The sequence below is a fragment of the Euprymna scolopes genome, chromosome 18 (genome assembly GCF_053919585.1).
Source record: "Euprymna scolopes isolate OS-2025 chromosome 18, ASM5391958v1, whole genome shotgun sequence".
NCBI classification, from domain to species: Eukaryota; Metazoa; Mollusca; class Cephalopoda; order Sepiida; family Sepiolidae; genus Euprymna; species Euprymna scolopes.
The window spans coordinates 124,304,070-124,331,769 of record NC_136499.1 but is presented as its reverse complement, the minus strand read 5'-3'; the positions used below and the strand labels follow the sequence as shown (position 1 = coordinate 124,331,769).

Below are 27,700 nucleotides of genomic sequence, written 5' to 3'. Positions count from 1 at the left end.
GTCTCAGTTGCAAATTAGACAAAGAATAGGAAATAACTTCAACTCCATTTTTCGTAACAACATCTATTTCCTTATTCTCCCACCACATGACTTCTCGTTACAGCTGTGACATCTTTCACGTGACTGTCTTCTCAAATGTGCTCTCCAACATCATCTACATCTCTAACATGATCGTCTTCTTCAACATGCTCTTTCCTTTTTATTTCTATTTCCTTACTGTAATGTAATTTCCCTCATGGCTCATTATTTTCATATAGCCGTCCATGCTATGTTACAGAGCAACTTCTTTATTGGCTTTTTGATTATCTATATATTTCATGGCCTCTGTTTAGAGACAATGGATACCCCCTGTAACTGCACGTAAAATTATGCAGCAAGAGTTGTGCAATCTCCAGCCATACCTTTCCTAAGTCGGTACTGGTTGATTTCCAGTGGAATGAGACAACTGGAAATAACATTGAGATAAGTAGAGAGAAACTTTTCCTGACACAATGTTTTTTTTTTTTTTTTTTTTTGTTATTTTCCAGTGCACTCGAAGAAGATATACTCTTACTTGGTTCGTATTACATCGATAAAGATAAAAACTCACGAAATAAATTTCGAACAGACAAAGATTTTCTTGGTAAGGAACAGGTAAGCTAAAACAAAAAATTTCTTATGCTGACGTATCGATTTCGTGATAAAAATGTTATTCCAAACTTAGAATAGAAAGTTAATCTCGGATTCACTTTCGACAACCTCGTAACTCTTGCTTCCCTTATTTTGTCCCTTAGTCTTCACATTCAATGAACGATGTTTCTGACAAAGGGGGAAGAATTGCTGTTTTCTGAATCAGAATTTGCCCATCTTATACTTATTGTTGGTTAGTTTTAGAAGGCATCTTACATTAAACATTATCTTGTCAGATTTTCAAACTCAAACCCCAATTTATTTTTTTTATAAAGGAGTTACAACATATCAAGGTCCGGAGGCCACTCGAGGATAAAAGTTAATGTGTGTATGTAGTTATTAGGACTGTATTGTAGTAATCATTTTGGTGTAAATTTGATATAATTAGATTATTTATGAGAACAGTTCAATAAAAATTTGTTAGCATTGGACTTGAAGATTTAACTTAATAAATCAGACTTTACTTCACTCCAACCAATTTTCATTTGTTATTGTTATACCATGTTATTGGCAAAATAATAATATACTTAGCAACAATTTATTAAAAAAAAAAAATGAACCAGTCCAGTCCAGTCCAAACAGCTAATATAAAACATTTTAAAATAATCACCTAAAAATAAAAATCCTGCCCCTGTTCTTTATTTTTATGTTTTCTTGTCAAACGTTAGCTGACCCGACCAGACATTACCCCGTCGAATATTTACTTGCAATTTGTTTAGTTTTCTTTTTTCTTTTTTTTTTCTTTTTTTTTTTTTTTACAATATCGGTTTTGTCTTCTTAAATATTTATTTTTGTTCCAATCAAAGGGAAGGGAAGTGATTCTGTATAGATTGACTACAGAATTAAAATCCTTTCTATAAGATGGCAACCATTTGAAAATAATTCTGACCTGGACAAAGTATTTTCTGGAAAGAATAAAATAAAATTACACAATATTCTTATTAATAACATATAATGATTCAAAAGAAAAATTGATGAATTAGAATCAAATATGGATTTTGTAGAAAGAAAGCTGTTGATCATAGACTAACTTTACTTTATATAGAAGATATAGAATAAATAAATGTAATTCTTTATTTAATATACATTATTTGTTTCATGTTTTTTTTTCTCTCAAGTCTAACAATTTCCAGATTCCTGGCTATGCATCTTTGCATGTTGACCGTTTTGGCATCCTACTTGATGCCTGGACACAAGAAGTATCCTTTCACAACTGCAAAAAAGATGTAAGTGTTCCTAGTTTTTAAATTTTTTTCTTTTTAATAATTTAATTTTTACTTGACTTGATAAAAATACGGTGTCTGTTTCTTTTCATTTGTGTTTTAGAAGCACCGATCCTATTAAAACCTATTTTATTAATTCCTAACTGCTTATCTAAGTATTAATTTATTTGCCCGTACATCCAGTGTCACAAAAAACATCGTCATCGCAAACATTAATCAATGAGAAGTGAGTTACCTCCCTTTAAAAATTATTAAGACTATTTCTTCTCCAAACTTTTACAAAAACAAGAACATGGTCATCTGTTTAAGGTTTCAAATTGGCTGTTTTATTTTATAATTAAAAAAAAAGTTATATTAAGAGGAGACTAGGTTTTTTTTTATTATTATAATTTTCTTTTAAAGTTAAAAAAAAAATGTGCAAATGAATTGATGTCTGTTCTTTTATAATTTATATTAAAAAAATTATTCAGAAAAAAAAAAAAAGTGTTGTGGTGTGAATTTTCATTGAAAAAAATGTAAATTTTTTAAAATCCATCCTTTTTTTTGCTTTAAAAGGTTAAAAAAAGAATTTGCTAAAAAATTATTTTAAATTTGTAATTTTTTTATTTTTTATTTTTATTTATAATGTGTTTAAAAAATTTTCAACTACAGTGAAATTTTCATGCTAGTTATTAATTATTATTATTAATTATTATTAATCCCTAGCTACTGCATGGTTAGGGTTTAATAAAGATTTGTCACCATGTTCTGTGATTTACTGGAGTAAAAAATTAAAATAATTACTTTCATAACCTTCTCAAAAATCTTTGCTAGTAATCATCCCTGACAATGGATCTGGACGCGTCTGAAAGTAGTCGAATCAGAAGTTAATATGGTAGTTACATCGACCTGTTCTTGCCAGAAACAAGAAAACTAGTAAGTTAATGATAAAAGATCAGAACTAAAATATGTAGACTGAACATATCTATATTATTTAATGAAACATGCTGCTTAACTAATATATACACTATCTGGGAGTCTTGACATTGCCTGAGATTAAACAATGATCGACGGATGTTTCAAACTCCCATATTTTTATTGTCATCGTAATTAGTGAAATCAACAATTTTTTAATCAAATCAATTGATTGCCTCCTCTAGTTTAGGACACATCGTGGTGCACTGGAAAGAAGCTTCACATGCTTTCCTTGCAGTAACTTAGTCCACAATACATTGTAGTCTACATTGCACTGTAGAGAACCTACTGTTGATTTTATAAAATTATTTTTTATATATAATGTCTTGAATTAGAGTATGCACTATGTTACAGATGTCCATCATTGTTGCAAGTTACAACAAAATCTGACGACATGCGTGTCCTAAGCACTGCATGATTTGACATGGGAATTACTCTTATTTTTATTTGTTTGGTTTTAGTTGATCCGATGTTATTTTGAAGCGTACTGCAATGTTTTTGATCAAGATGAACGCCGGTTGTTGGCTCAGCAAATCATACAAATTATCCATCAGCGACCACGTTATCATTCGAGATACACAACATATTTCAACAGCGCTTACTTTAATGAATGTATCAATCTGAACAAGCAGACGACATTGGTCAAAACGATTCTTAATCAACAGGTGAGACTTTTTTTTTATTTTACTGCTTTGATCTTATTTACTGCTTTGATCTTAGTTACTGCTTTGATCTTAGTTACTGATTTGATCTTAGTTACTGCTTTGATCTTAGTTACTTACATTAATGTTTGAAAATATATGTATGCTAGTTCTCTTAGTCTGTCTGTCTCTCTGCCTGTTACAACTTGATAATGATAAAGTGCAGCAAACTAAGTATTATGGTATCCGTTCGATGCATAGTTAGGGATTAATAAAGATTAGTTACCACAATACCACATTTACTCTACAAGTTTTTTTTTTCTGAAACTACTGAGCTGATCTAGCTGAAATTTTGTATATGCTTTGGTTATGATAACATGCAGCAAACTAATAATAGTATAAAATAATATTACGTTGATATGATGATGATATCGAAGTAAAAAAATTTTAGACAAGAAAAATGTCTTCAAAGATACGTTGGAGTTCATTATTTTTAATGAAATCAAAGTGGAACAAATATTGGCAGTGTTTGCGGCCCATCGGGTCATGAGTGCGTCTAGTATATCTGTCAATCTGCAAAATATTAGACGTATAATATTCCTTAATTGATATGATTTTTGTGCTGCATGCAGTTTTTGTCAGGATCAATAATAATGGAAACCTGTGAATACATTAATCACACAAACTACATACAAAAATATTTCTCGGTTCTGGGATTGAGTTATTTTTGAAAAATGTTCTGTTTTAATTATTTGTAATTTATAATTAAACTAGCCTAGGTGCCCAGCATTGCCCGGGTATTTGGAAGTGTATGCTGAGCAAATGAAAAAAAAAAATGTTGTAGTGGGCAGGCAGGCAGGCAGGCTTGAACCCATGATGTGAAGGCGGAAAAGAAAGTGGAGTTGTGTGTAAGGCTGTTGGTTGAACAAAAAAAATGGGAAATTGCAAGCGGAAACAAAAAAAATAGGAGGAGTAGTAAGTAGGCTCGAAACCCATAACGCGCCAGAGGAAAAAAAAGGTGAAAAAAAAACAAAACAAATACTCTTATCAATGTGCCTACCACAGTTGTGACATTACGGACGGTCGAAATAATGCCTTTTATACGACGTCATTTACACAAGGTTTGAATGACTTGCAACAAATGTCAGCAAAAAAACACAACCCTTCTTATAGAAAACTGCTCAGTTGAGGGTGAAGAAATTTATGTTTTGGGCCAATTTTTCGATATTTGTCGTCTGAAGGGTCGAGCTTCAAAAAGATACCGATCTTGTGAAAATCCGTCGCCTCTGTCGAAAGTTTTAGGCAGGCATATATATATACATTTAAACAGACAGGTGAGATTTATATTAAAGACTAGCGAGGGGTACCCAGCGTTGCCCGGGTGTTTGGAGGTGTGTGGGGGAGGAGTTAAAAAAAAAAAAAGTAAGTATGAGGATCGAACCTGAACCGTTGAGGCAAAGTTGTAAATTAAAGTGTAAAAAAAAAAAAAAACGTGCGACGTTAATGATTGCTCCACCGCGAGATGCTAAAGGAAACATGTTTGAATTTATTTAATTACTTGAATTTAGCAGGTGCCCGTTTTAATGAGTTAATGAGGTCAAGTTTGACTGCGGGATAGTATTCATTTACTGCTGAACGCTTTTTCCCCCCTCCCCAAGATGTTATAGGAAAAAGACTAAGCCACATGCGGCCAGCGACAAATATTGAATATTTATCTTCCTGAAATCGAGCAAATTAAATAGACAGGCGAGCTTCGTTGTTAACTGTGAGATATTACAATTTATATGTGATATAAAAAGTTTTAAAAAGTTGTTAAGTGAGCGACCGCTTCTCTGAAAAAAGCCTTTTGTTGACATACAGAAAAAGCGAACACACATACATACATACATTTTCGCTTTTATATATATAGATGAACAAATCACTTGCTTCTCTTTTTCTTTCTTTTTCAACTTTCTGTGCATTTTTTTTTACTCCTATTATGCTATCTTGATTCAACCACTCTAATATATTTTTTGTCTCTTTGAGTATTCAGAGAAAGAGTGACTCTTTTTTTGTCTGTTATAATAATTTAAATTCATGTGCATCTGTACATACCATGAACACATTTGTAAATTAGATGTTAATAAGTCGTTTTTATTAGTATTTATATAAGAATAATATAAAACTTTGATACAATGAGGATAATATAGAAGTAAATAAACTTTTAGTTAGGACAGAAGAATGTCTTAAAAAATATATGTCAGTTGATGAATTTTTGAACGAAACCGAAGTGGAATAAATCGTGATAGTTTTATGACCTATCAGGTTACAGGTGTGTCTAGTACTTACTTATGATATACCCTAATCGATGTGATTTTTGTGTCGCAGGTACGTTTCGTATATTATAATTTGTGTGTGTGAGTTTGACTTAAATTCTGTGAAACGTATTTAAAATAAAATGAACATTTGATCCTTTCATTCTTGACCAATATAAAATTTTTTTTTTTTGTCTTAGATTGAAGATCAAAGAAATTACATTGCGCAGATGAACGAGGAAATGTATGGGTTGCCACTCTCGATAGTCAAGAAACATCCAATTTCAATTCACACCAACAAGTAAGCAAAAGACATTAATATCATCTCCAATTAAAAGAGATGTGAACTTCGAGTAAAAAAAAGCAAAGTTCAATGTTGAGGCAAGAGGTAGTGGGAGAGGGGGGGGTGCAACATGGACACTTTTTCCTTCAACACAAATGAATCTTTAAAAACTCAGGTATCTTTCTGTTGAACTGGAGAACACATAATTATAAATATTAGATTAGCTAATATTATTTAAAAACTATTTTTATATCCACATGTGTTTCATCTTTGTTAAGACTCATCAGTGTGGTTATAAATAGCTGATGTATCGACGGCAAAACATGAACTCGTACACACACTACACACACACGCACACACACACACACACACAGTATCCCTTATGATGCTGGGTTAAACAGAGCTGAGAGGGAAAATACAACGAAATACCATGATCTTATGTATGACATGAAAAGAAATTGGAATCTTAGGAAGATTTCTATCATTCCAGTAATTATAGGAGCAACTGAACTCATGAAAAAGAATCTTTTAAAAAAATACCTGACAAATATACCCGGTGTATCAAGTGCAAAGAAGATTCAAACAATTGCACTTAGATGGTTAGAATCTTATAAAGATCTCTCGGTTGGAATGTATAAAATAGGTGATTGTTTGGCATCTGATGGGATACTCCAATGAAATGAAATGATAAGAAAAATAAGAAAATGTATATATTATATTTTGTTTTGTTTTTCTGTCCATCTCAGTTTCACTTTTTTCTTGGAAACTACTCAGCAGATCTAGCTGAAATTTTGCATGCTGCTTTGTAATGATAATGTGCAACGAACTAAGTATTATGGTATCCATTCAATGCACAGTTAATGATTAATAGGGATTAGTATTTAATGCAAAAATGATCACAAGTTTAACCATATTGAACTATCAATTTGACATAAAGTATTCAACAAGTTATAAGTTTTGTCCATTTTTAACGGGCTAAAAATTCTAATATATATATATATAGAGAGAGAGAGAGAGTATTTTTATTTGTACAAACATTATTGGCTACATAGGTGCATACATGTTTCTGCAGTGCGTCTTTCATTAGATGAAAAATCATTTTCTAGACTGAATTCAAGACTTGTTCTTTTTATATAAACTTCTTTGAAACTTCAGTATTTATCAAAGAGTGCTCAATGAATGAATAGAGCATATTTGTAGTTTATTTATACCCAGGTGTTTGGAGGTGTGTGTTGAGCAAAAAAAAAAAAAAAATTGTGGTAGGAGGCAGACAGGCACGAACCCGTACTGCACAGGAGGAAAAGAACCTGAAAAAAAAAGGATGTGACGTCTTTGCTGTTGCGCCCATCACCAAACCGGAAGTGACGAATGTTTAAATTAAGGCTAGTCAATCAAAAAGAGGGGGTGACTTTCGAAAATATTAATGGAAAAAGCAACCCCTCCCTGTTGTAAAGTGCCCAGTTGAGGGTAAAAGAATTAATGTTTTTGGCCAATTTTTCAATGTTTGTCGTCTGAAGGGGTCGAACTTCAAAACGATATCGATCTTGTGAAAATCTGTCTCCTCTGTCGGAAATTTTAGGCAGACAGACAAACATGGTGATTGTCATTTCTTGACAGAAGAAGACCATCTTTTCCTTGCTTTATTGTAGATTATTCATTCATTTTCATGTACTTTTGAAATATTATTTTTTTTATTTATTTATTTTATTTGAATTTTTTTATTTGTTTTTTTTTATCATATATATATATACATTTATACACACATATATATACATGTGGAGATGTGATCAAGATGCATCAATTTCTATCTACTGTGGGAACGAAGGTGGCTCTTCAGACGAGCCCTTCTCTTACACAGTCTGTTGCAAAGGTCACACTTAAGCTGAGATTGAGGGATGCCAACTGGTGCTGCTCTACTGTGGACGTTCATATGACACTTCAGGCCTCTACTCGATTTACAGACCACAGAGCAAACAGAACATCTGTGCCCCACAGTGTTTTCCCCATCAAAGAAAGATTGATCTCCATGTGATCGCTTGTGGCTAGCCAGGCCAGCTCCGAATAAAGTCATTTTACCGCATAAATCACAGATGTGGTTCTGCACGAAAGCCTCCGACAGACTTGATAGATCTGACAGATTTTTCTTCCGGATATCACGCTTCATTTTTGCATGCTCATATTTTTTCTTCTCAAAACTATCACAGCTTTGATAGACCAAGGAGCGCCACTTTTTACGATCATTGGAAGCACTTTCCCAACTGAACTCGTCAATACCAAGAGCTTTAAGATTATCTTTGATGTTATCCCTAAAGCGTTTCCTAGGTTTATGTTGTGGACGCTTTCCTTGTGTAATTTCACCATAGAACAGGCACTTTGGCAATCTCTTGTCGTCCATCCTTGTCAGATGTCCAGCCCACCTTATCTGGTTGCGTATAATCAACTTCTCGATGCAAGGTACGTCAGCTTGCATGAGAACATCCACATCAGTTATAACAGCGCTCCACCTGATGCCCAGAATGTTTCTCAGGAATTTCTGGTGTACTCTCTCCATGACTTTTATGTGTCTACCATAAGTTGTCCAGGCCTCAGAAGCGTAAAGCAGGGATGGTAAAATACAAGATTGATAGACACTGATCTTTGTATGAAGAGTTATACCCCTGTCAGACCACACTCGCTTCTCTAAGCCACCAAAAGCCTTAGTGGCACGCTGTATCCTATAGTTGATCTCAGCATCCAGGGTTCCGTCTCTGGCAAGAGTACTACTCAAATACACAAATGTGTCAACCATGGCAAGTCTCTAGTTGTTGACAAAAATATTTGGTTCCACATACAAACTACCGGGTTGAGGTGTGAACATGACCTTAGTCTTCTTAAGACTAATAGTAAGCCCAAAAGACACACAGGCCCCTGAAAACAGATCATGATACCCTGCATATCCCTCTCACTATGGGCTACAAGATCGGCGTCATCCGCATAAAACAATTCATAAACCAGGTGCTGAAAGGTCCTTGTAGAAGCATGAAAACGACGAAGATCAAAGACCTTACCTGTGGTTCTGAAACGCAAATAAACACTCAGAAAACATTCCCTAAAGGCATAGGAAAGCATAGTTGCAAAATGAATTGAAAAAAAGTTTGGGTGCTGGAATATCACCCTGCTTCACACCATTGTCAACTGAGATGGGTTCCGACAGGCATCCGTTGAAGTTCAGTCGAGCCTTCATATTAGTGTGGAGCTCCCTGAGTAATCGTAGAAATTGAGGTCGGCATCCCAACCTCCCCAGAATTATCCATAGGACATTTCTGTTCACCGTATCGAAAGCCTTGGTCAAATCAACAAAAACCTGATAAAGCGGAACACGGTGTTCAGTACATTTCTCCTGCAACTGCCGAGCAGAGAAGATCATGTCCGTGGTTCCTCTGCCCAGACGAAAGCCACTTTAGCTTTCTGGAATGACGGATTGACAAACATACTTTAACAATCTATTGAATGGAACTCTGGAAAATACTTTGCCAACTGTTTCCAATAAACTTATCCCACGATAACTTCCACAGTCGGTCCTGGATCCCTTTCCCTTGTACAATGATATAAGAATTGCATCAACCCAATCCTGATGGGCGGAAAATCCCTTCCAGACATCAGGGATAAGATGAAGAATTTCATGAACAAGCTTATCACCCCCATGTAAGAGGACTTCCACAGGAATACTATCAAGCCCTGGAGCTCTCCCAACGTTCACTTCCTTGATTGTATCTCTTTCATACTCAGATGGGAACTCAGACATTACATGGATAATCTTCTGTTGTGATAAAATTCAGTCGAGGGTGAAAGAATGTTTTTGGCCAATTTTTCGATATTTGTTCTCCGAAGGGTCGAACTTCAAAACGATATCGATCTTGTGAAAATCCGTCTCCTCTGTCGGAAATTTTAGGCCGACAGACAAACATACATACATGCATTTAAACAGACAGGTGAGATTTATATTGTAGATTATTGGCTACATATGTGCATACTTGGTTCTTCCGAGAGACCATGTCATCAGACCAAAAATAATTTTCTAGAGCGAATTCAAGACTTATTCTTTTTATATGAAAGATTTATTTTAATCTACTTTTACTAAAGTGAAGAGAAGCTACAGCGAAATTACTGTAACTGGGAACGAGAGTTGGAATAAGGGAAGCGGTGAGGGGAAAGAAGTGGAAACAGGTGAAGAAAGAGAGAGTGGGAGTTAACAGCAGGTCAATCAGTTTATTGTTGGCCAAGTACTTTTGGGGTCGTGTTTTCTGCTATTTTATTTCACTCGCCGTAAAAATCTTTATTGGTGTCATTACATTTAGCGTTATGTATTCTATATCAAACTTTTATCTGTACTCTATATTAAGAACTACACAATGTGGTATACGAAGCTTCTTCCCGCTGCACTGCAGTGAGTTCCTAACAAGAGCAGGCAATCAATCAATTTGATTGAAAAATGGACGATTTCACAGATTTCGATGTAAATAAAACTATCGAAAGTGTTGAACATTAATTTATACTTATTCAACCCCAGGCAATGTCAGGTCTCTCTGCTAGTAAATAACAGTAATAATTTTACCATGTTTAAATATTCCACATATATACGGCATAATCGTGTTGACACACTGGTTCTTGTCAGATCACTGAAGTTAAGCAACGTTGAGCCTGGTTATTACCAGATGGGTGACCATTTGGGAATTCTAGGCGCTGTATGTGCTCTGCGCTTATCTCGGCATTTGTTTCCAGTCATCCTGAACGTACACTTCACTTGCGACTGCTATTTAACAATGTTGTCTCAGGAGAGGTGTGGTTGGAGATTGCGCAACTCCTGCCACAAAAATTTCATGTGTAGGCACCCCTTCATGAGTATCCATAGTCTGTAATAGACTGAAGGAGCCCCCCCCCCAAAAAATATATTCCACAATATAAAAAATCTAATTGATTGAATGAACATCACAAGAATATGCAGCAAAGATGCATGCATCTACCGTATATTTCAGCATATAAGACAACCCTTAAAATTAAAAAATCATCTTTAAAAACCAATATTTTATAAGATACCGGATTGATTGAGATTGTCGGACTGACTTCCTCATCTTGGTAGTTATAGACACAATGTTTCAGCCGTTTTGCCCTCCGGCCTTCATCAGGTGTTTTGTATCGAAACGGGGAACCGTTTGTTAGGAGCCTCGAACCCAACCCTTTATTATTACGGGGGTACCGTGTTCGGACTCCAGCTAGGCTCTGGGACATAGTTGCTGATTCTCTGTTTTGAATGTTACTTTTCACTGCCTTCGTTCAGGATTGAACTCAGCACCTTTGGGTAACTGTAAACTTTGATACAATGTCTAGGACCACTCGACCATATGTCACTAGTGAAAAGTAACATTCAAAACAGAGAATCAGCAACTATGTCTCAGAGCCTAGCTGGAGTCCAAACACGGTACCCCCGTAATGATAATAAAGGATTGGGTTCGAGACTCCTAACAAACGGTTTTACAATATTCCTGACTTCATCAAACCAAACATTGGTTAGTTGTTGTTTTTTTTTTTTATTTACTGTTATTTAATCCCAAACAAGGCACACAGAGCAACTTAGTTATGAGGGACTACTATTTGGGATCATATTTGCAGGGATACTATTTATGGAGTTGTGCAGTGAAAATGCTGAATCCAGTCATTTTGGTAAAAATTTTTACGCCTTAAGTTCTTCATATCTAAAGGTGTTTGGTTTCATTATTTTACGGCACATCAACCTTTTTCGGGTTATTTAATGCCAAATTTAGTCATTCTAGTAAATGTTTTTATGTTTTGAGTTTTTTATATCTTCAAATGACCAATTGAGAAAAATAATAGAGAGAAAAAGAAAGAAAAAAGAAAGAGAGAGGAAAATTGTTGGTTTGTTTTTGGTGTTGCAGGACATAATTGAGTTTTGCAGAATAGGTTAGATCAAGGTTACTCAAACTTCAGGACACCATGGAATCCCTGAGCAGGGTAAAGGTTTTTCAGAGACAATTTCTAAAATAAATATGCAAAATATTATTTTCAAATTTTAACACCTAACTAATGATAATGTTTACAACCATTTTTTGTTTTTGATTAATCAATAATTATTTTTATTATTGGAAGGAGTTTGAAGTCATATTGCAGGTTATTTTTTCCACTTTATGTCTCCCTAGTCAGACCCCTTCCCCATATCTAATACGGGATATCTAGCATCTAGAGAAAGTTATTTATTTGCGGGTTATTATCCTCATCACGTTATGACCAATTATTCCTCTGGCCTTCGTCAGGTGATAAACTGTGACGGAATAGAAGTGCTGAGTCTCATAACTGAATCTTCAGTAATTACTGCCTTAGTTGTTGTCTCTGTTGAAAGTCCGATAACTCTTGTATCTCTATTACCTCCCTTTCCCTGTACATATCCCATAATCCCTTTTTTGTTCTTTCCCTTTTAATAAAGAGTTCTTCTCATCAGTCAACACGTGTGTCTATTTTCCTCCTTTGAATTCCTGTTCATTTTTATCTCTATTCCACATCGGCCAACTAAACCTCTGGCCAGCTTTGGGTAGGATTCAGTGTCTCTATCCACTGTCCCACGGGACCTGAAGGGCGATCAAGGTTGGATTTTTTGATCTTATAAATCCAAGTTTTTTCCTTCCTGTTTGGTTTTTCTTCTACCGTCGGGTCCATACCGAATGGTATTTTATTTTTATTATTGGAATCCTTTTGAGACAATTATCCTCATCTTTTAAAAGGAATGGTTGGCCAAATGTTATGAGACAACAACTAGATTATGAAGATAATAGTCTGCAAATAAATAAATAATCAAAAATTGTTGTATTTTTTTTTTTTTTTTTCATGAACCATCCTGGAACTTTATACACCTGCAATTATGTATCATATCTCTTTCCAGCAACAAAAAAAAAAAGATATCAATAATTAAATGTCTACAGTCATTTAATTTTTCCATATAAAGCATTTGGTTCTCTTTAAGAACAGACTTCTGGAGCCCCTCAGCCTCACTCGCTGAGCCCACTTTGAGAAACTCTGAGTTAGATAATATAACAATAACCCAGTATATATCATATGTGTTTAGTAATATTATGTATATGAAATTAAATAAAAAAAATAGCCAAACTTGCTTGTTTTTGTGGACTCCTGGGGGTTTCAGGGGAAATCCTAGTTGAGAAACACTGCTCTAACTGCTTAATTGACTGTTTCAAAATTACCTTCTCTCTAATCTCCATAGTTTCTGTTTGACCTATCACAACATTGGATGTTTTAATAGTTTCCTCTCCTTTTTCTTACTATCTAATACAGACACAAAACCTCCATTATAATAATCAAAGATGATGCGAATAAGGGAAGTCAAGCAGTACATAATATTTCTATTAATCTTCTGAAAATATTTTATACTTCTAAAATTTTATTTTTTTTTACTATTTTAAGGTCCAACCTATGTTAGCATGATGATGATGATTTTTTTGTTTAATCTTTTGTTTTTTTTGGAGGGGGGTTTTCAAGTAATAATTTTTTCAGTGTCTAATCGATTTCTTGGAATTAAGTTAATCTATTTTGAGAAACTTTGTTTGTAGTTCACTCTTTTATTTTTATTTTTCAAATTCTTCATTGTTTGCTGCAATTGATTTTTTTTTTTTATATATTCCAGACTTGTAAAACACACAAAAAATTATTTGTCAAAGTCGAAAATCTGAATTTAAGATGTTCTTGTGCGACGTACAATTTTTATTTTGCTTCAAAAGAAATATATTTTTAAACTCAAAGATTGTCCACTTAAAATCGATACTGTTTTATCTATTTTCTATATCTACAAAAGATGAATATTTATTGTCTGTCTGCGTTTTGCATTTTCTCAGATTTCAAACCTATGATATCTATATATATATATATATATATATATGTATATATATATATATATATATCGTCAGAGCATTCACCGTCAAAATACTTACAGAACAGGCAGAGGAATGCTACATTTTCTCGATGGGACAGAGGCTGAAGCGTAGATGACAGTTCAGGACCTATCAGGTTGGCGACTCTCTTTTGAACATTGTCCAGGAGCAAGATACTAGTAGCAGATGTACCAGCCCAAATATGACAACAATATTCCATACATGGGCGAATAGTGGCCTTATAGAGGTACACGATACTTTCGAGCGTTAGTAGCTTTCTAGCACGGTAGAGAGAACCTGCCTTCTTCGCAGCGGTATTGGCAATGCTCTTGTTGCGGACCAGGATATAAATACCCTAACTCGCTACAAGAAAAAATAATGAAACGAATTGAATGAAGGAAACAAAGAACTCAAATGCTGGAATAAAATAAACATGTCGTTTATTTTCTGTTGAGAAATGAAGTCTTGGGTGTACACGTGTTCATTCGGCCGTTGACGGCTACGCGCGTGGAAGGAATGGGGAATGCAATAGAGAAACGCGAAGTGGCAAGCCGGCCTGTAGAAAGAGAGGGTTAAGCTCAGTAGAGAGTCACGCACATATCTGTGTTGATGGACCAAAGCCGAAGGGAAGATAGAGTGAGAAAGTCAATCCAGTTTATGGAGAGAGAAAGCGTATAAAGTGTACGTGCGCTTATCCCACATTACAGTAGCAGGGAAAGTGACGTTAAGGTGCGCGGTCGGTTCGTCGACTCAACAGGTCGAACGCTGGTCCGGACGAAAAAGGGAAGTTGACAGGTTTTGTTGACTTTTATACTGGAGTTAGTGTTCTGGGTGCGCATGTCTGGTTTTCACTTAAAAGGAAGTGACGTCACAGCTCGGTTGTGTGTATGCGCATGAATGTGAGTGTGTGTATGAGGCTGTGTATATGCGTGTGTGTGCGTATGTGTGTGCGTACATGTGGGTGTGTATATGTGAGGGAAAACATGTTCGAACACTCTCAATGTAATTGTTCCAACTCATGTTTCCTGTGAACATTAGGTCAAGGAGTTGAAAAGATGTACTGCTGCCCGGCGTTGCCCAGTCATAAAATATGCATAAATATTATATTTTAATTAAGCAGAAACTGAGACATGTGCATGTGAGTATTATATTTTTTCTAAACAGTTTACTTGTAAGTAAAAGATTTTGCAAGCTAAGATCAAAACCAAAACCTGAAGACAGTGAGTCAAGTACGATAACTATTAAGCCAGCTTGACATGATCTTTAAAAAGTGTTTTCAAACCTACTTATTTCTAACATAAGGAATCTGTCATGTGAATTATTCACGCATGTGCATTCGTGAAACAGTTGACAAACAGATAAAAATCCAATGACCTCCACACATACCAATTTTTCAATTTCGACCCCTTAGCAGCCCTAAGATGAAGACTGATTAAAATATTTTCCACATGTCTGAATATCCTATATACCAAATTTCAAGGCCATAGATCAAAAATTCATTGAGTATGTAGGTTGAGAATTGTCCTCACACACGCACACACACACACTCACACACGCACACGCATTCTCACTTATATATAAATTGAAAAAAGTGTTGGCAAGTGAGACCATCTTGAATTGGAAAATTAAAGAATAAACTGCTTTAGAACATGCTTTTAGTTGGAAAAAAACATTTTTTCTTTTTTTTTTTTTTCTAATAAATTTTAAATTTAAAAATCCCTTGTCAGAGAAAGAGTTATTGAGTTTTGTTGATCTTTTTGTTTTTCCTCAGAAACTAAAAGTAAAAAGTCTATCCACATGTGTAATCGGGGTTACACTTGCTCGTATTTGCACATAGAACTCTTTAGTGTCTTGTGTCTCTTGCATAATAAACATAGTTATAGATGAATCGGCTAAAAAAGGAGAAAATAAAATTTCTTTTTCACATTTAAAATCTCTGTTTATTCTTTAATTATATTTATAATACATATATATTTATTATTTTATGTAAATATTTTCAGTATTCACTTTGACAGTGCTCAATACATAAGTAGAGCTAGGTAGTAATTTTTGAAAAAAGATATAGCAATTAAGCTACAGAGAAGTTTCCATGCTTCATCCTCTTGGTAATAGCCTGATGAATCCTCAAGATGATAAAATGTGAAAAATTCTGTGTAGCTTAATTGCCATATATGTTTTCAAAACTTATTATATATTTCAGAGATATTATATTTATCTATATATAATCACTTCATCACCACAAAAGAGGTCCTGGTTATGACCTTAAACTATATCCAGTGGTGAGGCCCCAGCTTGTGGGCTTTGGGGAGTGTGGAGCCACCCTTTAATTACCATTGTTCCCAGGTCCACTCTGACCCGGAGTGTTAGTACCTGTTAGGGTCCCAACTATGTGTTAAATAGAAACCGACTTGAAAACAAATATATTCTATTAAAAAATTTATCTTCAAAATCTTTGGATTTAGCATTAAATAACCCGAAAAGGGTTGATATACCGTAAAACAAAAACAACCAACCACAAAATGGGGGGTGGGGGGTAACACTAACATTATGACCATTTGAATTCCACATCAAATCGATGGGTGGCTTATTTTTTTTGGTACTTAATCAAGACATTAAAAAATGAAAATATCGAAAAAAGTTTAAATTGTACGTATCCGTTATGGAATGAAGTTCTCCGAAAATAAATTTCATTTAATTTCATCAAGTAGTTTTTTTTATTTTTACAGCGAAAAAACAATTTGTTATGATACCGAGCAAAAGGTTCGATTCTTACAAAGAAAAGCTATTATTAAAGATAGGGAGGGAGTCTCGACGCTTTGCATTGAGTTATCTCCCCATGGCGTGTTAAAAATTTCCATAATGTCTGACTTCAACGTGCTCTCATAAAAACGTGTTTTTCCACTGTAAAAAAACTGTACTCAATCAAATTAAATGGATTTTTTTTTTTTTCGGAGATACCGAGCAAAAGGTTTGATTTTTAGGAAGAAAAGCTAGTATTAAAGACGGGGAGGGAGTGTCGGCGCTTTACATAGAGTTATCTCCCTGTGGCGTGTTCAGCAAATTTCATAATGGCCAACTTCAACGCGCTCTCATAAGAACGTGTTTTTCCACTGTAAAAAAAAAAAAACTATTCGATCAAATTAGATCAATTTTTTTTCCGGAGATCTTCAGTCCAAAACGGAGCCGTACAATATAACCTTTTTTTCGATATTTGCATTTTTTAATGTCTTGATTAAACTGTACAAGTACCTTTTTTTTTTTTTTATCATAATCAGACTTCAGAATTGAATTACATATGAGAAATATAGCCCAGAAAATTCTAAAACAATCCTCTCTCTCTTTTTTATCTATATATATAAAAGGCAAAATGTGTGTGAGTGTGTGCACATTTCGTGTATGCCCGGCAAAGGCTTTGGCAGAGGGCTCGGGGGGGGGGGGGCACTGTTTCTTAGCACTTTTTATATACTACCTAGATTATAATATCTCTGATTCACAAAACATGGTCGTGTGTATCTTTTATTTGGACGACTTTTACATACTATTTTCGCAATATTTCTTGGTCTCCGCATGTTTCTTTGGGGACATCCAGAAAAGCAATCAGCTTTGATCAATGCGGCCAAAACTCGTTATATCAAACAATTGCTATTCAGTTGGACACTCCCTTTTTTATGGGGAGCTGGTTTTCCCCAACATCTTGGGAGAACTGGCTTGCAGCCAAAGTTAAATTAAAACGCTTTTCAGTTTCTGCCCCGTGGAGTCAGGTTCCCTCCCCCCTTTCTTTTCCACGTTTGTGTCGAGGCTTCGGGTTCTAGCTTAACTCTGTACCAAAATTTTTTTTTTTTTTTTTTTTTTTTTACACCGACAAAAACCCCGGCCAACGCCGGGTACCCACGCTAGTATATATATAGATATAGATATATATATAGAGAGAGAGGGGATAAAAGATCAGTAATTGTGAAATTTTGAATCATCTTCAAGAGGAAAAACAAAACAAAATCAAAATTTTGTTTCTCCTTTTGAAGCTTATTTATAATTTCACAATTATTGATCTTTTATCTCTCCGTATTAATATAGCTCTAGGTAAAAACGCCTATCGAGTTTATCATATATCTTCAGTACTTCAGACACAGCACTTTTAAAGTATTCATACATTAACGGAAACTTTGCTCTTTTAGACCTTTGGTCTATTATTCTATATATATATATATATATATATATATATATATATATATATATATATATATATTTAAAAGAGTGTAACCATCAACAATTGTGGGTTCTTCAGCCTTTTATCATTTTTTATTTTAAAATATTTTTATAATGCATTTCAAATCTTGATCAGCTCTCTTCAGATATTTTTTTAATAAAGGTTTTTTAAGTGAAAGTTTGAAATGTTATTTTGGAGAGCATTTTTATATCTGATAACTCTGAGTGTGTTTTTCAGAGAAATGTCTGTTTCAGACCTTCTGTCTCCAATAGTCAGCATGTTGTGGGGTCCAATCAGAGTTAAGTTCATTTGGTGTGGAGGTGGCTTTTGGGTCCATTTATGACTTTCTTTCTTTTTTGATATATACGACATACATACACACATACAATCGCATACATATACAGACATACCACACACACACACACACACATATATATACATATATGTACATATATACACACTCACACATACATACACATAAAAAAAATAAAATAAAAAAATAAATAAATAAAATAATTTAAAAAAAAGACATATATATTCCAGGTTAAAAAATTCAAAAGTAAAAACTGTTGAATTTCAACAAGGTTGTTGATAGAGCTCACTTAAAAAAAGCAAGATATTATTTTATTCAATTTAAGGAAACAAAATTAAATGACTAGCCTTGATTAAGACCAGAGGTCTCATGTCACCTGACAATATCTTTTAAGACTGAAATAGTAAATTTATTGTAGCGACTTATGGTAATTTTGTTTACCTAAATTGAATAAACTCATAAAAATTATATATATATATATATATATATATAACTATAGAGATAGAAAGTTATGAAAATATGTTTATGATAACTTTTCATATCTTACTACCTAGCTATGCTCTAATATATCGGGCACTGTTGAAGTAAACACTGAAAATATGTCTTATATATCCTTAAAATAGTACACATATATACATAAAATAATGATATGTGTATCCTACAGTGCTGTCTGTGAGCATTTCTCTTTTTTTTTCTTTTTTAATAAGCTTGTGAAAAATCCACTTCTGGTCACGATGGATAAAGTATAATTTAGACATTTTTTTTTTAACGACAGGTAACTTAGGAATCAGGTGTTTTCTTTATTTTTTATACACATAAGAAAAGGCCATTTGTAACATACAGACTTTTAGCATACATCACCTAAACTTTGTCATGAAATAAAAATAATGTCCTTATCGGCATCTATTCGAGAAGTATTTAAATTCCTGTTTGCCTATTCAATTTAGATGGTACTAGCAAGATGACCCAACATTGCCCGGGTTTGAATGAGGAGCAATGAATGTTCCACACTTCAATACTTTTATTGTCATCGACGAAATTGCCCATTTCTCAATCAAATCGATTGATTGCCTGCTTTTGTCAAGGACTCACTGTGGTGTACTAGGAGAAAGCTTTGCATGCCTTCCCACAGTGACTTAGTCTACATTGCACTGTAGAGAACATACTGTTGATTTTATTAAATTAATTTTGGTGCTAGTGCACTTATTGTTCCACGCTATTTTTTGAATAGTATTTTCAAGTTTCATTAAAGTTTTATGATATTTGTCTTTATTAAATTGTAAGGTTAAAGTACAGAATAGTTACAAAACACCCTCCTCTCCTCATGTTAAGAATGGCTTTCTAAATAGCATTATTATTTCAGCATGGATCAATAAGTGCACTCGTACCTTAATTTTATATAACGGCTTAAATTTAAGTTTAAAATGCAAAAGTCATGGTTCAGTTGTGCTCCAAACAAAAACATTCATTTCGAACGCATCCCTGTCATATCAAAGAACCAACTGTTGATTTCATGAAAATATTTTTACATAATTACTTGAATTAAAAGTTAAACGTACAAAAGTCAAGTATTATGGTTCAATTGTGCTCTAAAAAGAAACATTCATTTTGAACGTGCCCCTGTCATATCAAAGAACTTACCGTTGATTTTATACACTGGGCCTTTCTGCTTGCATGACGATAAAATTGCTCAAATATAATTGTGATGTTAGGCTGTATAAGGATGTTGTTCCTTTTTTTACTCAGATTTTTTTTCAATTTTCGAAACCTATCGAAGGCATTTTGATACAAAACCTGTTTAAAAACACACCCAGACACATAATGTAAATTTGTGTGAAATTATGTTGTTGTTTTTTTTAAATCGTACTTACGGTTTCAGAATCCATAGTGAACAAGCACACAGAGACAAAGTACCTTTTATATATAAGTTGGGATAGAAATAAGAACACATTAGAAAAGTAGATGGTGGAATGATAAAGTTGTCGTCCTAAAGAAAATAACACTACAGCTTTATTTTAAAACTTTTATTGAAAAAATCAATTCAGGTAACTTGATTATGTAGTAGAACTGACATCAATTCAATGATCAAATTGATACGGGTCCGGAACTGGGAGTATACCTTTTCCACAAACGCTGGCAAGAGCTCAATGAATACTTGGCAGAAAGCGGTGATTAGGCTGTCTTTGGCGTTCTGGGAGGTCATGTTGATGATGTTCTTGATTAGGTAGTCCAGCAGGTTCAGGTCGGGGGAGGAGAAGGCCAATGATAGAAGGTACAAAGTCATGGCACTCCTTCTGCTGCCACACCCAGGGGCTTTCAGCTGCTATCTGATTGCACCAGGAGATCCCCACACTCTTCAGCACATCCAGGTACACTTTGGTGTTGACTTTCAAGCTGACTTTGAAGATGTGAGGTGGCACGATGTGACCCTCACTTGAAACCACGCCAAAAACCATAACCGTGGCCAGAAACTTTGTTTTCATCACCTTGGGAACGTCCGTTATTCGTGGCAATCCAACAATGCATTTTGAGGGTGCTGGCAATGCTCCTGTTGTCATAATTTTGATCTGTAAAGAGCATGAGTTGTACTGTGGTACATCTCCAAATTCGCTTGTTGAACATTGTGTCACGTTCAAACATGATAGAAGGCTCCTATCACTCTTGGAATTTGTACTCAACTGGCCAACTAGTAGATGGTCTGCGACAAAAAAAAAACGGTTTTCATCAAATGGAAATGGAATAATGTTGCCTTTTCTAAGGTGACAATTTTATCGTTCCACCCTGTATATATAAACGATTTGGACATACTCTCGGGCAGCACCGGGTCTGTACAGCTAGTATGTGTGTGTGTAAATGAGACAGCTTTTGTGTCTCGTGCGCAATGAACAAAGCCATAGATGAAATTGGTTAAGAAAAAAGGAACAAAAAGTGAAGAGAAGTGTTTCGTAACATCATATGTCTTCAGGGAAAGTCTCTCTTTGTGATTGTCAGTTCTTAATAACTTCTTTATATGTACGCATTTATCTTGCTAGATGAGCTATAATTAAAGACAATACTTCTTTGTGTGTAAATATTTCTCAGACCATAAACTCCTCCATTTGTCCAACACATTCCAGCACATAAAACACACATTAAGCCGAATTTGATCACACACACACACGTGTGTGTGTGTGTGTATATATATATATATATATATATATATATATATATATATATATATACTATTATATAAGAGGAACTTGGTCTGTGTGTGTGTGTGTGTGTGTGAGTTCATTTCCTATGGACTCAAAAATGGCTGAGTCGATTTTTTTTTAAATTTCATATGAAGGTGATTACTGTACACGCAATAACCCTTATCCCGGAGTGACTTCCGGGCCTTGATACATTATGAAACAAGAACAACATCTATCATGAAACATTTTTGACAAGATGGCCTTACAAATGAGACAGAATCAGAAAACAAGTCTTCTGCAAAATCAACCCAAAAGAGTCACCAAAAACACACCAAGAACTACCAGTATAAAAGACTGGAAGAATGGGCCAATCAACAGCATGCCAAGTATTTTCTTGGTGAATTCACTCAGGACTATATATTCAGATAAGAACGGCTTTATAAGACTGGCTAAAAAGAGGATCGTTCCACTATGATCAGGAGAGAATTATAATGGCTGCTCAAGATCAAGGCTTGATGTGCTTTTAAAAAGATGAGTGGTCTCAGCAATAACAACAAATGCAGGTTCTACTATACAGAAGTAGAAAATGTGAGTCACCTGACATGCAGCTGTAAGGTTCTCCTGAGGGATGGCTACTATACAATGCGACGTTGAATGGAGTGTGTAAATATCTTCACGGACAATCTGTAAAACATTGAATATCAAATGCAGCAGCAACTCCTGGGAACATGTTTACCGGAAAAAACAGTTGGAAATAAGTCATTCACCATCCACTATGATTATGTTTACCGTAAAAAAGTTGTTTTTTTTTTTTTTTTTACATGGGGGGGGGGTCACCACTTATCAAGGTCCGAAGGCCACTCAGGGATAAGGGTTATTGCGTGTACAGTAATCAATGAGATAGTATTGTAGTAATCATTAGTATTGGAGGTTTTGATAGAGTGTCTTACTTAAGGTGGTGGTTTGTGAGGAGTTTGTTTATGTTGGACTTGAAGACGTCCAAGTTGTAGTCAGGTGGGAAACAGGCAAGCGGCAGAGAGTTCCACTGGCGTGCAGTTCTAAGAAAGAAGTTTTGCTCATGGAATCTACGTTTGGATTTAGGCACAGATAAAGAGTGGGGAAAATGATTGACAGTAGTTTCAGCCAGACGAAAAAAAAAAAAAAGATTGGCGAGGGGGGACGGGGGATTAGAGCTCAGACGAGCACCTGCCATGGAAATAATGATAAAACAAAGACAGGCTTGCAACGTCTCTTCTGTGGGAGAGAGGTTGCAGGGAAGAGAAAAGGGCATCCCTCACTAAACCACAAAGTCTATTTTGTACTCTGTCAAGGCAGGATAGGCTGTTTTTAGCAGCTCCTGCCCAAATGTGGCAGCAGTACTCCATCCTTGGACGTACTTGGCTTTTATACAGATAAAGAATTGCATCAGTAGTGAGATATCTTCTGGAGCGGTAGAAGGATCCCACCATTTTCCCAGCATCCCTGGCAACAGATTTGATGTACGTGTTCCATTTCAAATCAGGAGTAAAGGTCAAACCCAGAAGCTCGTCAAAACATGGAGCCTCTCCAAGACAAGAGCCATCCATTTCAATTAATGTAAGATGGAAATAAGTCATTCACCATCCACTATGACTATGCAATTCCTACAGCTACATACCTAGAAAACAGAGCTATTAAATCTGCCATAGTGATATGGAACAAGGAGAAAGAAGCAACCTTAGTAGAAGTTAGTGGTCCCCAATGATGTGGGGTTAAGCAGAGCTGAGAGGGAAAAGATGAAAAATAAAATACCAAAATGTTATGCACGACATGAAAAGAAACTGGAATCTCAGGAAGATCTCCATCATTCCAGTAAGGAGCAACTGGAACTCATGAAAAAGAATTTCAAGAACTACCTGGCAAACATACCCAATGAACCAAGTGCAAGAAATATTCAAACAATTACACTTCAAGGGACAGTTAGAATCTTAAAAAGATCTTGCGGTTGAAATATGAGATGGCGGGGGAATGTCTTGCATCTGGTAGGATGCCACATTCCCAGCTTAAACAAAATAATAAAAAAATTTAAACAACAAAAAGAGAGAAAATATATATATATATATATATATATATATATATATATACTGTTTCACTCGCTCGCTTTATTGCAGATTAGTAAAATATCAATATTTCACTAAATATACATCACAACAAAATGAAAATTACATCATCAAACGACTCCTTTAAAGTTAGTTATTTCCAAAAATTTTATTCAAATTCATGTGATATTCACAAATTTATGACATTTTATTCTTGATAGAAGAATTTCCACTGTCCATCGCTTTATTGCAGGTCTCTTAAAATGTTGTTTTAGGGCAAAAATACAATCTCTTATCTTGCGCACTTTACGTTTTATTATATTTTTCTGTCAAAGAATAATAAACAAAAATATATCCTAGGTATAAGCCTCATATAAATTAATTATTTATCGACATATCCACCATTTTTTTTTTTAAATAACTTAAAACAACCTTTTGTCCCCCGAGGAAGTCAATTCTTTGATCTTAAAAAGAGTTATGGCTCTAGCAACATCAACTATGTTCCTCCACAAGGCATCCTTTGAAGTAAATTCCTCTTCTTCCTCATAAACTCCTCTTTTTAATATTGACCAGGAATATTCAATGAGGTTACGGTCTGGAGAACACGGTGATCAGGTCATGGGAGTTTCCCCAACAAATTCCATTCAAGGAAGAATGCAGTCGCCCCAAGCAGAATGGGATGGTATGTTGTCATGTATAAAAATCATCTCAAAGCGACATGACAATGGTATGTCATCTAGCCATGTCGACAAATGATTATCCAAAAAGGCCGTGTATGCATTGCTGATAAGCTTTACACCCTCTGGTGCTAAGAATGGTCCAATCAACTTATCCGCAATAATTCCCGGCTAAAACATGATGCTTCCACCTCTTTGTTGGCGATGAACGGGTCAAAGTTCTCTTCGGATTTCAAACTTTGGTCCATCTATCCGGACCGTCAAGAGTAGCATGGGCCTCATCCTTAAATAGGTTCTGTTGGAAATCCATTTTCATGTAATTCTGGGCCCTGGGTATTAGAATACACCGACTGCCCCCCTGCAGAGGGTAAAAGTCCCTCAATGGGGGTCCTGGATATGACCTTAAACTATATCCAGTAGTGAGGCCCCAGCTTGTGGGCTTTGGGGAGTGTGGAGCCACCCTTTAATTACCATTGCTCCCAGGTTCACTCTGACCCGGAGTGGTAATACCTGTTAGGGTTCCAACTATGGGTTAAATAGAAACTGACTTGAAAACAACAAATATATTCTATTAAAAATTTTTTCTTCAAAATCTTTTGGATTCGGCATTAAATAACCCGAAAAGGGTTGATATGCCGTAAAACAAAAACAACCAACCAACATGTAATTCTGTGTCCAAGCCATTCGGTTTTCCGTATGTTTGCTCAATGGAGGTTTTTGAACAGGTTTGGTGTTCCTTGCAATCTCATTCAACACATTGCATCGGGCATGCCTGGATCTTGGAGCGATTTCAGCTTTTGCAAAAACAAAAGCACTGGTGCTGTTTGTGTTTCAGTTGACTTCCTTATGAATTTTCCGAATATCATGATCTAAAAGGTTTCTCCTGATGCCCTTATTTTTTTGGACTTAGTGTTGGGGTTGTTCAAGAATGCAGCCAAGGTTTTTGGAACCCATTCCAGCTTCGTGGCTAAATGTTTGATGGACAATCCTCTTGTGAGTACATCAACTATCCTTTGCTTTTCGATGACCTTTATTCACCTGATTTTTGGCATCGTAAGAGATCTGCAATAAAGCCATGGACAGTAAAATTTCTTAAATAATAAATAAAATGTCATAACTTCATGAATATAGCATGAATTTGAATAAAATTTTCGCAAATAACTAAACTTAAAGCAACCCTTTGATGGTACGATTTTCATTTTTTTTTGTGACGTATATTTAGGGAAATATTGATATTTTACTAATCTGAAATGAAGCAATGGATACAGTTTATATATATATATATATACACGCACACACGTCAGAACAACCTGGCATGAGGATGCTTTTCCCTACAAGTAAACCCTGTCTAAATATTCAAAATCACATAGTATTTGCAACCCAAACAAGATCTCCTCAGTATGGCTAGCCAACACTGGCTTTTACAAGGAGTGGTGCAAGTGATGTTACTTCAAGTGGCAGCACAAAGCTAGATGAATTTTTATCCTGGAATTCAGTAAGAGTAAAATACCAAGAAGAAAGGTATACTATAACATATTTAGATGGTTAATTGGGATTAATCATGTACATAGCAATATATGGACGTATAAAAACATATCTATGGAGAGAACGTGAATGTCTACTCGACACTATCCTGGAATGTCTAAGGCCTCTTTGTAAAGGGGTTTGTCAGGACAACCTTGCACGAGGATACTTCCTCACAAAAATAAACCTTTATTAAGTATTCAAAATCACATCAAGTATTCATTGCCCGAATAAGATCTCATCGGCATGGCTTTTACAAGGAATCCTGCACTTTCTCCAATGAAATATCTCCAGAAAAAAAAAACACAAATAAACCTAGAACCCCATTCTCCAACGTAGACCCCTACTATCATGTCTCCTTCTCCAACATCACGGGTCTACGTTCCAACCTTCCAGAGGTTGAAACCCAATTACAGGAGATGAAACTAGGCATATTCTACCCACCTGTCTTCAAGTCCAACATAAACAAATTCCTGATGAACCGCCCCCTTAAGTAATGACACTTTATCAAATTTCCAATACTAACGAACACTACACTATCCCATTGATTACTGTACACGCAATACCCCTTATCCTCGAGTGGCTTCTGGGCCTTAATAAGTGGTGATCTAGATGTAAATATATATATATTACTTAAAGTAACAGCACGAAGCTAGATACTCCACCAGACTAGATGAACTCTTGTTCTGGAATTCAGTAAAACCAAGAGACCATAAAATATACTATAATATATTTAAACGATCAATTGGGAAAATTATGTTCTCAACTTTTTTTATTGAGTTAATGTATGAGATGTAAAGGAGAACTTGAATGAAATAATCGAATATTTATGAATTTCATATAGAAATCAAGTGTTGGATCGAGGAAGTGAGACCTTGAAGTAAAATGAAACAAATATAAATGAACATATATATATATATATATATATATATATATATAGTCATCCACACACAGTACTGTTTCGCTGTTTCACAGCTCATCAGTGCGGCTAGACAAGCAACTACTTCAAACCAGGATCGAAACTCGACCGCTCAAACGACAGTCGGAGCTTCTAATCGTTGCATTATTCAGCTGCTGCTATGCGGGCAGTGAATTAACAATGTTTTGACATTGTCCAAATATATATATATATATATATATATATATATATATATATATAGTCATCCACATACAGTACTGTTTCATTGTATCACAACTCATCAGTATGGCTAGATCAGCACCTTTCCTTAGCCGAGGATTGAACCTACAACCATCACATTGATAGTATATATATATATATATATATATATATATATATATATATATGACATTACCCCCCCCCACCCCCGTTCCCAACACTGCTGTCGTTTTGTTTTGTCATCTAAAGCAAGACATGTTGAAGATAATTAAGAACGAAAAAAAAAAAGACGGCTAGGTCAACTCAATTTTGGAGGTGAATGAGTTCAGTACGAGTTCTGTCATTCATTTCTAATGCAATCTGTCACTTAACTCTCAAGTTGTTGTCGATGATGAGGATAACATTCATCAACATCTGCACCGATGAACCATTGCCGCCTCAGCTCCGTAATTATGCTATCGGATCGATATTCACTTATTCACTTCGATGAAATCTTAAACTGCGTGTCTCTTATCAGTTATGTTTTCACGGCGAAGTCAGCTGACAGATCCAAAAGTCTTGGCAAATATCTAAGTGAAATACAACAAACACACAATAAGATATTATAACTTATCAA

General features: G+C 35.1%; 1 protein-coding gene across 1 annotated transcript in view; it reads left to right on the top strand.

Moving 5' to 3' along the window:
- LOC145297800 (uncharacterized) overlaps nt 1-27,700 on the top strand; it is a 339,551-nt gene that overhangs the window by 128,737 nt on the left and 183,114 nt on the right. The window contains exons 18-21 of the mRNA XM_080144088.1: nt 528-633; nt 1,788-1,895; nt 3,308-3,511; nt 5,982-6,082. Of these exons, the coding sequence (XP_080000214.1) occupies nt 528-633; nt 1,788-1,895; nt 3,308-3,511; nt 5,982-6,082 (519 nt within the window). The remainder of the gene's footprint in view (nt 1-527; nt 634-1,787; nt 1,896-3,307; nt 3,512-5,981; nt 6,083-27,700) is intronic.